The sequence below is a fragment of the Corvus kubaryi genome, unplaced genomic scaffold (genome assembly GCF_017639235.1).
Source record: "Corvus kubaryi isolate FWS band 111438036 unplaced genomic scaffold, C.kubaryi_AGA036_p1.0 37302, whole genome shotgun sequence".
Taxonomy (NCBI): domain Eukaryota; kingdom Metazoa; phylum Chordata; class Aves; order Passeriformes; family Corvidae; genus Corvus; species Corvus kubaryi.
Window position 1 is genome coordinate 71,116 of NW_024581095.1, and position 16,809 is coordinate 87,924.

The 16,809-nt window shown below is 39.1% G+C and overlaps 1 protein-coding gene across 2 annotated transcripts in view; it reads left to right on the plus strand.

Moving 5' to 3' along the window:
* EPB41L4A (erythrocyte membrane protein band 4.1 like 4A) overlaps positions 1-16,809 on the plus strand; it is a 118,914-nt gene that overhangs the window by 30,928 nt on the left and 71,177 nt on the right. For both annotated transcript variants that reach the window (XM_042028027.1, XM_042028026.1), the window contains one exon: positions 16,226-16,330. In XM_042028027.1, coding sequence (XP_041883961.1) covers positions 16,226-16,330 — 105 coding nt within the window. The remainder of the gene's footprint in view (positions 1-16,225; positions 16,331-16,809) is intronic.

The following is a 16,809-nucleotide window of genomic DNA, read 5'->3' on the forward strand; positions in this document are numbered from 1 at the left end:
GACTTTTGGTGCGTAACTTCTGATCCCAATTAGCCCAGAATTTTCCCAGGATGGTGGGAGTGTGAATGTGCCAGATTAACTGCAACTGATCTTAGCTTCTTTGGGTCTGGCTTCTGAGAGCAGGCAAAAATAGGTATTACAACGGCTATAAAATGACTTAGAAGGAAATATTTGCCCTCTTCACACTCCTAGAGGCAATGTATTCTGCTTGCTATTTTAAATGAGCGTCTGTTTCTCAAGTAAACTACTGAAATAACTGGACTCCAAAAATTGCCTTTTCCATAAAACAGAAATCTTAAACTTCCCAGTTTGTTTGTTGGGTCTTAAATTTGCGCTTACTTTGGTAAATATTTTATATATATATACATATATATGTATATAACATTTTTATATAAAAATGTACATATAATAAAATATATAAGCCCTTCTGTGAAATACAGTTGTTCTGAATAGTATCTTGCTTGTGCAGTGAATGCAGGATTAGGACACAGTGAGTTGAGTGCTGTCAAAACAGCCATGTCACCAGTTGACTTGTCAAACAGTGAAGTATTTGGAGCCTACTTATGCCACTTGGTTTTGACAGTGGAGTTGCACACCTTTTCTCCTTTGTAACAGATTTAAGAGCAAACATTACATAGGGGAATGTAGTAAGGCCTACAGTATTCTGCTGTTTGGTGAACCAACAATGTCTTTGACTTTCAACAGCTGTGCATCTAACTTATTCAAACATTTTCTTCAGTTTTGTCACCTGGAACAGTGCAGCCAACTGCTTTGTAACAGTTGTTTGAACATTGGGTGTTTACAGGTCTCGTGAATTGCTCTGTGAACCCAACTGAGGCTCTTGTACTTGTATCAGCTGAAGATACTGAAAGGTCTTGAGTCTCTAAGACTTGTTGCACTCATAAAATTAACCAGATGGAGATTGGTTTTTTTGCCACTGTTCAATGTGCAATGCACTTATGATCTCTAGAGAAAGAACTTAAAACTGGGTTTCATGACTAGGATTGTAATTTTTATTTTTTTGCTTCTAACTTGAATGAAGAGCTGCACAATGAATAGAAAATTCACTGATGTATATTTGAAGTGTAGGCTTCTTCAGTAGGATTCTGGTAATTAACCTGTTTTAGCTACTTGGATCTTGATATTGTGTGATGATATTAGGTTTAGGAATAAAATGCTGAAGTTTCCTTGGGCATATCTCAGCTGTATTGATTTTAGTGGATTTATGCAAAAAAATAAGAGGTAGATAAATACACAAGTAAGCATTTTTGTAACTAGCATTTAGTTTCTTGTAACAGAAAGGATGCATGATAACGCTTGCAAATATGGAGGTGAAAAATGGAAAAAAAATTGATGCTTACTGTGGGAATAAGTACAGAGAAGACTTTCCTATGAGATCAGGAAGAGCTTTAATACTACTAAAAATACTTGTGGACAAAAGGAGGTCAGTACAAATGTGCAAGCATCTCAGTTCTTGAATATTAACATACTTTTGCCTTCTTACCTTTAGTGCTAGGTGTAGTCTAGTTTCTGTAAAAACATGCAATGATTTTGTTCTTGCTAGTTGCTAGAGATTTTTTTAAACCAAGTTTTAGTCATGTAACAATAGACTAAAGTAGAGTGATACAGAGGGCATATATAAAGCATTACCTCAGGGATACAGTAATGAGAAACTGCCATCTCATCTCCAAACACTATTAGCCAGATAATTTGACCTACGTGATAATTGTCCCCCTATCCAAGACAGAAGCTCCAGCATTGTTTGGGTTATTGCAGCTCTGAATGGGATAACAGATGGGTTCTCTTCATCTAGAAAAATAGTAATGTTATTTCTGCTTCAACCAACACCTCTGAATTCAGCAAAATATGTTTCCTGGCAGCCTTCATGGACCATTCTCAATCTAGCTGGGCAAGTGGGGGTGATGGTTTCTCTTATTTCACTTGCTTTCAATTGCCTGCCCTTGATTTTCATGCTGTGCTGCCTCTGTGTCAAAATGTGACATCTTCAAATCCATCAACTGCCTTTCTTGAGGAAATGTCAGCAGCTTATTTCAGACATGATAATATTAAAATCCTGAGTTCAGCTTTGAGTCCCTCGCAACAAGAAAGTCACTGAGGTGCTGGAGCGTGTCCAGAGAAGGGAAACTTCTCTGGGAGCTTGGAAAGGGTCTGGAGCACAAGTCTGATGAGAGGGGTTGTTTGGTCTGGAAGAAAGGAAACTCAGGGAAAGCCTTATTGCTCTACAACCACCTGAAAGGAGAGCATTGGTTGCTTGTCCCTTTAACAAGTGATAGGACAAGAGGAAGTGGCCTCAGTTAGTGCTGGGGAGTTTTATATTGGATAATAGGGAAAATTTCTTTATGGAGGGGGTTGTCAAACACTGAAACAGGCTGCCCAGGGAAGTGCTTAAGTCACCACCATGGAAATAGTTAAAAGATGTGAACATGTAGCACCTAGGGACATGGTTTAGTGTCATGGATTTGGCACTGCTGGGTCAGTGGTTGGTCTCAATGATCATAAAGGTCTTTTCCAACTTAGACTTTTCTGTGATTCTCTAATGGAGTCAGCATCACCTTTCTTCTCAGTGTTCCTAAGAGAAGTTTTTGCTCTTGTGGCAGGGAGTGACAGCTAGGTAACAGCTGAGTTCACAGAAGCTGTCAGACAACTGTAAAGGAGTGAGCAGTTTGACTGTAAAGAAGTGAGAACTACTTCACTCTGGAAGGAAGTGAGGGTGCGTAGGACCAGGCAAGCCTTCAGCATCCAACTTGTGTATTTTCTGTATTTTCTTAGTTATCCTGGATAATCTTTGATCATCCTTCTATTAGTGAGGGTTTGCTGCCTGTTCTGTGGTTTTACTTTTATTAAAATTTATATTGGAATACAGGGAAGATACTGGGGTAGTGTTGTCCACTCATCCATGAAAGACCTCAGTCACTGACTTTGGTGGAGTGTTGCATGGCAGCAGGTCCAGGCTTTGCCTTAGAAGTGTCAAAGCCACTGACATTACTCCTCCTCAATTAACTGGATGAATGCCATGTGCATCACTGGCATAGTGTTGTAGTCCAGCCAGGCCCAATCTAGATGTGAGTCGTGTATTTTAACAGCATAACTGTGTCTGGGAGTTGGCCGATTTCCTGTTAAAATCTCATGTGTTTTGCATAACTGGATAAACCAAATGCCCTTGAGCTCTGTGTTGTGGCTGGGGTAACTGATCACTACTCCAGTGCAACTACTGCAATCTGGGGGACTTGTTCATTTTTATTACTGATTGGATACCTGCCTAAAATTCCCAGCAGGTTTCTGACTGAGCAGCAGATTATGGCAAGTCAAAATCAAATTTGATTTGTGAAGTTTAACTGAGAGATCTGTGCTATCCTGGTTCCTTTTCATTGAAACCAGATGACTTATGCTCCCAGGAGCAGCTGTGTAGGCTGGCATCCACCCTCTCTTCAGCAAAGGGATGGGGATGTCAAGCACTTTTGGCATCTTGGTGAGAGCTGCTGGATTTGTTACAACTGGGAAGTTGGGTGAGACTGTCCTTGAGGACATTTGTTATATGGGTATTTCAGATAGAGCTAATAGGGCAAATAAGTGAATGCCTTGGTCCTCAGTCATGCCTCAGACATTGTAGTACAACCTGGGGGCTGAGGAGCAGAGCCTGGGAGGAATAGTGCTGGGATGAATCTTTAATGTGGTAGATACTGGGCCGACACCTGTTAGGAAATAAAACGGTTGGTTAAGACTTTTATGGTGGAAAAGATTTGCTGAAACCTACTTTGACTTAGAGAGAACTGCACCTTTCAGTGGAGAGGGACAATCCTGCAGTTTTACTGTCTGTGTTCTTTTTATTAGCTACCTGGGATGAAGTTTCAATTCTCACCTTGGTTGGGAAGCATCAGTATTCTGGGGGATGCCTTAAATAATAAAACAGCCTCCTCCACTTCTAAACAAATACAGTTATTTAAAAAACATTTTACACGCATATTGTAACATGTATAGAAAGAGATATATATTCTAATATGGTTTTGGGTGTTGTCTCATGTAACAGTCCTGATGTGGTTGTTGTCAGCAGAGAAGTTTTGTGAGCAGGAGTTCATATCACCAGAAAAGAAAAGGATGCAAAAATTAAAACCTTATATTTTACAAGGAAGGGTGCTTAGTCACAATTAATTCTGGAAAATGAGAGTCACTGACTTCGCCACAGAACTTCAAGAAGCACTACTTTGGTATATCTCATTTAGCAGCCCATTGCCAAAGTGATGAGTATGGGCAAGGCTGAGGTCCACATGAAGCGTCAGACCTTAAAAATTTACAGAAATGGTGCCTCTTAACTAAAATGCAAGGGGAAGCCTAGGGGCTATTACTTTATTAATTTCTGCTAAATATGCTGCTGGCTTTACTCTAAGCAAGCCACATTATTTTATCCTCAACCAATCAGATCAAAACTGAAGGGTGTGAACCTCCTGACTTCAAACAAAAGTTTTGTTTTGTTTTTTTTTCTTTTACTTTTGAATTTCAGTGTGAACAGGATTTTGTCCAAATCACCCAATAAGCTATATTTATTGTAAACAATAGTAATGCTGCCAAAGTCTTGTATTCAACACAGATCAGAGATGAGTGATTTTGGCTTCAGGTTTTGAACATAACCAAATACATTTTGAGCAAGTTAAAAATGAAAGTAGTGATCTTCCATTTGAAATCTAATGGTCTAGTCTGCAGAACATGTCGTGACTTGCCTGCAGTGAAAGAATTGTGTTTGGCATATGCAGAATTTTAAAATAATTCACTTTAAAACATGATCGTTTGAGGTTCATCCAGTGCGCTGTGGCAGGGTAAAGCTGTAACAGAACTGGAGATTCTCTGCTGGAGACTCCTGATAATACACCAGTGGCTTGCCTGCAAGCTCGGGATTTAAAGAGAGAAGTTTTTACAATCAGCCTTCAGTTTCATAGTTTATTTTGCTTTTATTGCAATCATCAGTTTTTAACTCTGATATTTGGAGGTAGCTGGGACCACTGTGCTGTTTGGATCTAAAGAAAGGTGATTAAGCTCATGAGTAGCTCCACTTTTAGCAAATTTTAGGCTGAAGACTTAATATCTTATTTCTAACATTAATCTAAAATTCTCTGCCTTAGAATTCAGTAATAAATTTCCCATTTACTTAAATCTGAATGAATTATTTTCACATCACCAGTGGATTCTAAACAGATATTGTTGTCTTCTGGTAATAATCAACTCCTTTTTTCCCCTAATGTGAAATATGTTTGTGATTTCATGTCTATAGTCAGAAAGCTGTTTTAAAAGCTGTTTTCCTTCTTGCTTGAGATGTGTAAGTGGGGTCATAGAGTACAGCACATAGGAAAGGATGGCATGCCTGGGGCATTTCATTAACTAACCCCTTGAGTCTGATGCTGGAGATGCTGCAAGGATGCCTTTTTTTCAGCGGAGTCACAATACTTAGACTATGAGCATTAAGGGGTTAACTGCTTACATCTCTGCAACTTTTGTTACTGAACAGACATATTTGTTAGTTTTGTACTAAATGTAAAGAAAGAAGGATCTGGTTCTGCAAAATTATATGTGCTGTGTTTGTGTATAGATCTTTATGCTATGCGTATCGCTAATCCGCCTATCAGCTGGTAGTAAAGAAATTAATCCAAATTTGCACACGAATATAATTGCTTTATATTCTCCTTCATGGAGATGTATTGTAGAGATGCTAATTAAGGTGGGTGGGGGTTATTTTTTCATTATATGGAACATTCTTGTTAACATAGCTAAACAGCAACCGGATACAAAAATGTAACTCTCATATATATAAGTATCTATCATACATATCATATTATACCATGTTTAAGATGTTCAGTTTCTTGAATGTTCCATATCAAAGAATAAAAACCTTCTGCAGGAATAGGTTTCAAACCAAGGTATAGCAGTTACTTGGTTTGTAGCCTTATGTTAAAAACATCTTTCTCCAACAACCTTGATACATTAAACATCTCTTAAAAATGAAGAGATTGTGGTAATTTTATTGATGAGTACGTGAACATGTAAATTGTGTTTTCTGGTTTGTGCAGTTTTCCCATATCATATACAGGCACTTCAAAATATGCTACCCATTTTAGGGATCCAATGAAGACTAAGTAGTGAGAAAGTAGTGTCCTTGCCTGAATCACTGTGATTAACATTGAGTTACTACTTGAGAGGTTTACTTGCTAAAAGGGAAAAAGAATGGAGGTCACAGGGAAAGAAAATCTCACTAAAATATGCCATAGTTTCCCTGAAAACCACACAGAATATTTTGGGCATTACCTTTTCATAGGGAAATAGGTGTGTTATCACTAAAGTTCCTTGCCCAAGAACTTGTTCAGAGTAATACTGACTTTTTAATTTTATCTCTGAGGAAATAGCTGTAAATTCAGTGTGAGAAGCTTGTGGGACTTTCCTGAAAGGAAGGTGCAAGGGAGAGGGTTGTTAGCCCTACTGGAGTTGGTTGTTCTGTTTGTAGGTTTTCTACTCATCAGCTTTCAGACTTTGCAAAGAATTATTTCACAAAGTTTTGTTCAAATCAGTTTAGGTATTTCCAAGAGTGAAACAAGGAGAAAAAGGGCTGTCAAAGAAAAAGAAAACCAGACAACTTTTGTCTGAGGAACAAAAAGAGGTCTTTGCTCTTGGAGCAAAGAGCTTCATTTATAATTGCTGTCAGCATGGTCACTATGCCAGAGGTGTGTTGTTCTCTGTTTTTTTTAAGATATGCCTACAATAAGCCCATTTAAGATGCTGGAATCTCTCTCTCAGGAGAGATTTCCTCAGACTTTATCAGTGAAGTCCCATAAAGATGCTATCTCACACCGGCCCTATCAGGTTCTGGTGTTTCTGGTGCTTGAGTTTGGGCACCAAAACTGAAAACAATTTTCTTGCATTTGGAGCCGTCGAATGTGTCTCTGCGTTACCTGTCCCACAATACAAGAGTGTGGAGAAATTTCCTGTCTTGATTCACGTGGGGTCAAGGGCAAAGTTGGCAGGAGAGAGTGAAGAAATGATTTGGAGGTGGGTCAAAGTAGTGGAGTAAGGATTCAGTGCAATACACAGGAGCCAGTGGGGGTGTCTGGCTGGGGGAAGCAGCACTGTCTGTGACAGGGGGTATGAGCAGGGAGGATGCTGTTAGAGCTCTGTGGAATGAGGCAGCATGCGGGAAAGGGCAAGGAACTGGGAAGTGCTTCGGGAAGGCACACAATAACCCCTGGATTACACGACGGGTAGATCTAATTAAGGAGCATAGGATTGGCAGCCAGGGATGAGCAATGATGCCAGGGAGAAGACAGTGATAGTCCTGTGTGAATTGCGGGGGGGAGGTGAAACAATTCATGGTGACACTGCCACATACACACAAAAGAATGAATTAATGGTTTGCAGGTTCCGTCGATGCTTTCAATTTAAATGTGTGTCACTATTTTAACTTAACACTTCTGTTTTGTTTTTATTTATGTGCAGGGGTATCATTCTACAAAAAAAAACCCCTCTGGCTTGGATTGTGTTTTATCTGAATATGCAGGGCTGGAATCTGCAGTGATTCGGGAACTGACTGACAGCTGAATGATTTGGGAATTGATTGACAGCTGAATGGGGCACTCTTGCTGTGAGTGTGGGTGTGAGGGGCCAGGCAGCACTAGTCAGAGGGTGACAAGGAGCTGGGAGCTGTGATGGATACTTCCTTTTCATCCCCCTCTGCAGCCGCGGCTCCCTGAGCGTCCTTCCTTTCCCATGCAGGGGCTTTTATGTTGTTTTTTTTATCTTCAGTCAAGCCTGTTAAAGTTGAATGCAGCCTAGCACCAGTGAAATGGTAATATGAGCCCATGAAGTGTGTGGCACTGGATAGCATCTCTTCAGGACAGCCAGAAACTCTAGAAGGGGAAGGAGAGAATGCAGGTGTATAAAGTTCCCCATTAGCAGCCATTATGCCCTGCTAATGGGTAGCTTATTCTTGTCCTGGTGGAAACATGCTGACTGCATTTTTTTTTTTTTTTTTTTTTTTGTGTGGGTGGCATTTGCCAACGAGGATATCTGGAAAACTATTTTTAGAACAAAAATACTTGCAGTTTATCCTCCATTGCTCTAATGGGGAATGCCTATTAAACAAAAAATGAAGACATTTTTAAAAAGTCAATCTTCAATTTTATTTTTTATATGAAATTCCAGATGTTTATTATGAGACATTTCAATGAGAATTAAGTTTCCAGTAGAATGAAATCAGTTTTCTGAGAAGCACCATGGCAAAGATGTACAGAAAATGTATGTACATTTTTCAGGGTAATACATGTATTCCTTTGCCTTCTGTCTGTCAGCAGTGCAGAAGTAAGTAACTTGGTGGTGTCAGCCCAAATGAGAAACTGAACTTCATCAAACTGGAAATAAAACTTTTAAATATTAAAAATGATCAAATGTTTGGAAAAAGCTTTTTGGGATGTGAGTGGCTCTGTGTTGGGGCAGGACTCCCACAGGTTTGTGGTGGAAGAGGAAAGTTCCAAAGATCCTTGTGCTTTGAAAGGCTTGTTGAATGGAGAGAGCTACTATTTTTGTTTTTTGTCTTTCTTCCCTGAGTCTCTTAGTGGCTCTTTCTATGCCAGAGCTAGGGAGAAAAAGTGTCTCTGTCCTTTCAAGAAATATATCCTCTCTTTGTCTTTTCCATTAGTTTTGCATCTGAGAAGATTCCACTGTTTCTCTTGTAACTTCTGCTCTTGTAATATCTCTTGACTGATAATAAGACAGTTCAATTAGCAGAATCAAATGATAAACAAAATCATGCTAACACCACTGCTTTTGAAGAAGGAAAACATAAATTATTACATTTTTTTTTTAAATTGAGCTTGATAGAGGCTTCTAAGGGTGAACTGACTTGAAGATGAAGATTTAAGCCTCTGTGTTGCATTTGTTGTAGCCCTTACTCTTGAACATGGGGATTTGGAAATACAGGGTTAAAATTTAAATTGAGAGTTTACTTGGGAATATCCATCAAAAGTTGCTGACTTCATGACCAGAATATTGAAAAGACTTCAAGAAATGAAGTGCAGACTAAAGGAGGGGAAAGAGAAAATGGAGGGGATGACACAGGTAAAGCCAGAGAGTAGCAGAAATAACTATCCTAAGAAAAGCAGAAGCAACTTGAAGGCAAAGAGGTTAACAAGGCTGAGAGTGGGTGGTAAGCAGGGCACCAAATTTGGGCTTTGCTGAGGGAGAGAGAGCATGAGAAGATGGTTTGGTTTTTGCTCAGTCTAGTGGAGCTCTGTACAAACAAGCTTCTGCAGGTATGCTCAGCTCTGACAGTACAGCTATTCATTCTGAATGAAAAAACATCAAAATAAAGGATTGGCAAGATGTACACTGACCTTTTCTCCTTCCCATTCTTCTTGCTCCTAAAACTTCCCGAACAATCTTAACACAAAGAACCTGCTCACCATTCTACCAGCTAATAGTTTGGGCCAACTTCTTGTAACAAGACAATAACTTCATTACTTCTTTGTTTAACAGCTGCAGTAATAGTAAAATCCCTGAGCAGTTTGACAGAGTGAGTGTCTAGTCTTTAACTGTCAACATTTTCTCTTTCTGAAAGCCTTTTAGAGTTCAACTCTTCACTGACACTCCCTTGTCAGCCTTGCACTTAAAGCAGTTAAGCAAAGCAAGTGACATGTTTAAAGTCCCTGTGCTCTAAAACTGCTGTGCATAATGAGTTTAATATATGCTCAATGAAAATGCATGCAACACCTAATTTAAAAGAGGTGTTTAAAATGATGGCCATAGGAAAAGATAGAGATATTAGAATTGAGGCTTTGGTACCTCAAGTGCCTCCCTTCGGCACAAAGGCAGAAATCACAAATAGGAGGAATAGAACCAAACATACCAGGACTAGATGTCTGACACAAAATAGATTATACCTATGTATTTATTCCTCAACTGATATTTTGTATGTACGTTGACAAAACTAGCATGAGGAATATTGCCATAAAGAGCATAAGAAATACAGGAAGACAAGTAAGGCAAAAGAACTGAAAAGGGGAGAAAACAGAAATCAAGAATGCCAAAATGACCAACAGCAAAAATGGACTTTAAAAATTGCAGCAAGATTATATGAGAAAGGTTTCAAGAAAGACTTCAATGACTGGAAAAAGATTTGCAGAAACTATGTCATGAAAATTACCTAGAAAACAGGGGGTGCTTACTTTATTTAGAATGAATGTGCCAAAAATAAGTACAGCATCCTTTCTCTGCCAGGGCAATACTTCCACCAAGTGCTCTACCATGGGTTGCTCACTTCCCTCTCCTGACAAGAAGGTACACCAGGTCACACATCTGAGTGTGAAGAGCATCTTCAAAAAGTGGAAAAACAATAGTAACCTACATCTTCACCATTCCCAATGGGTGGTTGTATGCTGTATTTTCAAACTTCTTTAGTATTGTCATAGTTCCTTTCTTAGGTGTAGAATTATTCAAAGTACATGAGAATGATGGAAATGCTCATTGGTATTCAATTCTTCAGAAAAGATCTTTTCTGGGCAAACTTGAAATGCATTATTGTTGGTATCTTAACTCATCTGTCATACGGTGAATGTAGATGCTAATGAACTGGATAATGTTAATATCAGGGGATAGATTAGTGAATAGATTTTAAAATAAAATTTATACGGCTAGAATTCCTCCACACAGAACTAGTTGCTGCCATTTTGTACATTACAGAGGAGAGATCAAATTTAAAGCACTAGTAAGTATTTAATTAAATTCCCAAAATTTAGTTGTCTTCCCATTACTTATTTGCTTGCTCTGCTTGCTCTGCTTGCCCTTTGTTGTCTTCAGTGGACTTTGATTCCTGCTTAGAGCATTCCTTTTAATGTGAGTGCAGATACAAATTGCATTGCTATACCATGTAAATATAAATATACTTGCTTATATCTTCTCCCCAAAAAGGACCCCACTGAACTGAATTAATTTCCCATAAGCCAAACATTTTTAAAGCATCATTTCTTTAACTTTTTTTCTTCTATATTTCAGAGTCAAGTAAATCAGTTTACATCTATCTGTGACAGTGCCTCAAAGTGCACTCCAGCCAGTAGTTACAAGGGGAGATGGTTAACTGGCTGGAGCCCACGCTCCTAGGAATGTATCCCTCTCTTAAGGAGTTTGCTCCTAAGCATATAAATTTGCGACGGATACAATAATTGCAAAACCAGGAAAATATGGTGCATCTTCAGATATTTTTTCTAGAATAGCATTTTCTGACTGGAATGCAATGGATTGACCACTAGTGAAAGCTAAACTAGTCTACAGATATCTTAATATACAGCACTTAGAATTCAGTGTCATGTGTTGTATGCAGGCAGGTCAGACACTGTGTCAAGTTCTTGGGAACAGTGATAGGGAGGTCTGTGCCTGTGTCCATAAATCCGGGGAATTCTCAGACAAAAACCTCTGAAAAGAGGTTGGCATGTCTGCTGCCAGTGAAATACAAGCAGAGAGGCAGGGATGGATTAGTACATTTTGGATGGTTCATTTTAATAGTGTATACTTAGGGCAGCCTGTGTTGTTTCATTTGTAATTGCTAAGTTCTTAGTTCCTGAAAGTATTTATTTCTGTTCTATGATTGTGCTGGGGAATGCCTTGCATGTATAAAATAACACTAATGTAAATTCTTCTCTGGACATGCATTCTGGAAATTAAGGTTAAGCTGTTTTGTCTAGGTGAATATTTCTAAATGTTTATTAGCATTTTTAATTTAAAGATTTTCCTCTGCTTGAACATGTGGTATGCAAATTGAGGCCTGGGTGGCTGACTGCCTTGGGGTAAAGGGGTCCTTACTCTGTGTTGTTAAAAACCAAGATCTTTGATTTCAGAGCTTCATGCCTTGCTGCTTTTGTCAGGGGAAGATGATGAAAAACTGCAGTAGTGCCTAGTCTTTTCTGAGCTTGAGGTAAGGGGCAAGAATAGGCCAAAAAGAAAAGTGAGAAAATGCTGTTTGGATACACATGTTTCTGCTCTGTATCTGTTCACTCTCATGTGTGATTGTGTGCTGCCTTTGTGCATAATTTTAATCTCTCCTTAGTAACCTTTACCTAGGGCAAATACTGCAGTTTGGTCTCTGAGGAGGCTGCATTGCAGGGGGACTCTCTGATGGGGGAAGGCATCTCAAAAGGCAAATGTTATATTCAACCAAAGTTCTAAGGGTTTTTTTTTTGGGCAAAGGCTCATGAATTCTTCTGCATCTTCCTTATTTTTTGGGGGAGTTGTAGGAGGTAGAGTGTGTGGATTGGATTACTTTCAGGAGAAAAGCTTCATGATGTCTGTTCGAACTAAAAGGGACAATGCATTACACTCTATTCTAATAACAAGAGGCTTCACTACCCTATAGCACTTTTCCTTCAAGAAAGGGACTAGCATCCTACTGGGGCAGAGATTTTGTCTTTAAACTCAGTTAACGTCAGTAGGTAGTTCTGATTTGGCCTCCACTGCTCTGTACAACACAAGAGAGAAAATTAAAAAATGCCCAACAAGAAAAACCTCATTGGAGCAAAAAAGCGGTGAGCTGTGTGAAAGATAAGAATTTCTGGTGTCTAAATATAGAGTAATATGAATATGTTAAAACACAGTACTCTGTGTACTGCTTTTAAAAGAATCATTTCTATTTGATTAAGAAAACGACAATTAAATCAGCTTTCTCCTGAATGGTCTGGCTGTCATTTTCTTTAGCCAGTATAAACCTGCCTTTCTGGTTTATGAAGCCACAGTGCTAACATGTAAAGCAAGATGTTATGACTCATTGAAACAATTCTTTGTTCTCTCTTGAAAGCATTGCTGATGGTGTTTTCAAATGTACTTGGGTTTACCCCTAAGAATGCAAACCTTTCGCAAGTCTGAGCTTAATGCAAGGCAGATTATGTAACTTTTGCAATGCCGTATGATGTGAATGTAATACTTTCAGCGTCTTTGACAGTTTTGGTTTCCAGCTTTGCTGAATTTTCCTGTAATTTTACCAGGGGAAATAAGATGGCTTCTCTTAGTTTGCAAAACTTTGTACAAATGCAGTAAAAATGTGTTTCAGGACTGAGAGGTAGTTACTAAGGGATTCATCAGCAAAACTGCTTTCTTGACTCATCTTGAAGACGCAAATTACTTGCATGAAACCCTGAAATCATGTGGCTAACAATGAGAACTTCAATTGAAAATGAGGCTGTGGTGGTTTCTCCAAGGGTCAGTGTTTTACCTGGACAGTGCTCTCCAGTGTTGGGAAAATACGAGGTTAAGGAAGGTGAGGTTAGAAGGATGTGAGGATAGATAGGTCCTGGCTCACATCCTGGATGTTCCCTTGCAAAGCACTTCTTTGTGTTCATGCAGGCTTTGCTGAAAGATGTGAGAGGGATTGGCAAAGAGGGCTGTGGAGACTACAGCATGCTGAAGGTAACCGAAGCACTGAGCACCTTGTTGATGTAGAGGTGGAGAGCCCCCAGCCATTGTAAGCTGGATGGTTTTGCTCAGTCTTTCCTCACAGCCAGACCACCTGTTTCTGCAGGACCTGCAATTGCTGAAGTGTTAACTGAGCTGTGTCAAAAGAGAATAGATTAACAAGCATTTATGTTTTCTCTCTGCCTAGCAGTATAAGTAAAAAGAAATTAAAAAGCCTTTTATCTCTGAAAGGAAAGAAAGGAGGCTTTAATTTCAACCAAAACAGGTCTGATATGTACGTATTTCTTGGGGATGACACACCAGCTTTAGTGTCCATGGAAGGAAAGCTGTCCCAAAAACTCTTTGTGCAGTCCTCAGCTGAATGAAGCAGAAGACTTCCAGCCAAGAAGGGTAGTTGTATTCTAAACTGGTGCAGAGTCATGTAAGTTGAACTCCTGTAAGGCTTAAGCTTCTTTGATTACTCCCGGGATTGTGTACTATTATTGTAAGATGCCTGAATGGGAAATTGACAACTTCGTCTTGGTGGCTCAATCAGTATTTCTTAGTGCTGTTAATAAAATCAGCTGACACTGTGAATAACGGTACTGGTCAGACAAGGAGTGGAAAGCTCATTGAAAGCAAACAGATTTGAACTTCACACAATCACAGAAGGTGAGCAAGGCTTGGGTGGGCACCACGCGATGTGTCCTGTGAGCCATGGTGCAGGCAACTCTTTTTATACCTTCTGCAAGGGTTTACTGACCTCACTGTGGTTAACTGTGTCAAAAGCCATTGACTCCGAGTGGCTGATGGTGGAGATACTTTAGTCAAAAACGTTCTTTGAATGTTTAGTACCCAGCTGGAAGTGTTGCCATCATTTATCTGCAAAGGTTGTTTGGAGTCAGGGCTGCTTGTTTATTTTGAACTTTCCTTGTGTCTGTTTCTGAAGATGCCTGTTCAGTCCTAGGTTCCCAAGACATTGCTGTACTGCTTAAATGATAATGGAAACAGCTACAATGGTGAAGGTATTTGCCTTACATGACATAGAAACATAGAACATTCCAGTTGGAAGGGTCCCATCAGGATCATCAAGTCCAATATATGAATGATGAGATAACGATGTCCATTTTAGTGGGATGTCTCCTCTGCTTCTTTTGAATAACAACTAATCTAAAAATAAAACGAGCAAGGACAATTACATTTCAGTCTTAAATCCCCACTGTCTAGTAATCAAACCTGTATTTTAGGTATTTTTAAGGTGTGTTTTGTTTTGTTCCATCTTTTTGCTGCAGTGCTCCTGATGGTCACTCTATAGCTTGTCTTGCCTTGTTCTCACAACCTAAGTTCAGTTTCTTGTTGATGAAACTGATGATAAAATCACTGTATTGCTCTGCTTTATCCAACTTGATAAATTGAGATTTAGTGACTTTCTGCTTAGCTTAATCATGTTTCCCTCCAGATTGCCCTCTGTTTTGTGGCTGATCATTAAGGCTCACTGTACACGCTGAGGGAATATGTAATTGCAGTCGCTTGATGTAAACAACCACTGTGATGGATTTAGACAAAGAGAACCTTTCAAGTACAACTCTTGATTTAAGCAAGTATATAGTAAATCTGGTGAATAGCATGGATATGCAATTTCCAGCCTACCAGAGATGTTTACCTTGTCATGGCTTGCTTAGCGTGTGAGTGGCCACCTGAAATTGTTTTATTGTCCCTGCTCATGGGATTACTTATGAATCCTGACCAAATGCACCTGCTGAAAAAAAATAGATCTTCACCATTGTGATGTGATTGATATTTCACCAGAAAAGATAAATTAAAGGATTTTTAAATCAGTATTATTTGCCATTTTGATTTTGAAATTATTTGCTCGTAGACTAGAAAGTGAAACAGCACAAACAATATCCCACTAGAAAGTGAAATAGCACAAACAATATCCCACAACTTCCACTTTCTGTTTCTTTTCTCTGTAGTGATTTTACTACAATCTAGTAGTTTACAAAATATGAAGCAGCTAAGCAAAACCTAGTTGTGAGTTATGTCTGTATTTGCTTGTGGAATTTAGGACTGTAATAGTCAAAGGCTCTGACTGATCCTGAGGGGAGATCATTCTGTGTAATTATTCTCCATCTTCCTTATCTGTTTGTTGTTCACTGCCAGGCGAACCGACAAATACGAGGCATTCAGGTGGAAGTGAGCTTTTTATAGAGCATTCTCAACAGCACTGTTGTTTGCAATATTGTCCCCAGCATTGTTTGCAAATACTGTCGTAGATACTTAATGAAGTGCTATTCAAGAAAACAGCGGGATTATTTCAATTCAGGGTGTTGGACTGCTCCCCCTTCTACTATCAAAAATATTTAACAACAAGTAAAACCTAACCTTCTTTACAAAGATTAGTAACAGAGAAGTTAATGATGTATAATTTAGGTCTTAAGGGCAGTTTTGCCTCCTGATCTCCATTGTCAGAGTTTGAGTGACAGGTCTGTACTGGAAGGGTGAATGTGATTTGAAAAATGCTATGTTCACCAGAACTGTGGAATTTTTGTTTGTTTTTTTTGTTTTTCTTTTGGTATTGTGTAACTACTACCTTACCAGCTTCCTAATAGTATTTTACAGAATTATTGTTTAAATGTGTAAAATATTTTCATCTGTACTGCTGAATTGTTAAAGGCACTGGGAACTTCCTCAATTTTTTTTTAGACAAAGCTAATTGAATGCATGAATGCCACTGCATATAGATGACAAAGGCAGAGTATCTTTGTGAATAGGCTCTGTAAATTCTTTCCCACAGAAGTCAACGAAAGGGTCGGTTGTCCTGGGCTACGTATTTCGTCACTTAAACCTGGTGGAAATAGATTACTTTGGACTGCGCTACTGTGACCGAAGTCATCAAACGGTGAGTAAAAGACACAGCAGATTGGATTTGCCATGTATAAAATTTACCTTGTTGTACTGTTTGCCTGTAAAGCATTAGATTGTCATATTTCCCCTAACTTTCACTGTTTCCTGGCTCAGGTTTCCAGTAATAATTTCTTTTGTTTGTTTGCAATAAATAGCTATTGGAATAGCTATTAATGTCTTAGATAGGAACAGAATCAAACACTAAATGTTGTTGAAAACTAAATCAAGAAAGTAAAAAGAGTAAAAACGTATTCTATGCAAGTAGGATTGATATTTTTTTCCTCTCTAATACTGTGCCCTGCAGCCAGTGCCTGGTGCTCTGTGCCCTTCAGCCTCACTTGGCCCTGCAGTGCCTGGGAAGAAGTGTCCCTGAGTGCATCACAGTGCAAGCTTCACTTGCAATGCTCCTGAGCACCTGGTTCAGAGTGTGTTGGGCCATGCCATTTTCACTCTGCCTGAACCATCTCTGTGTCC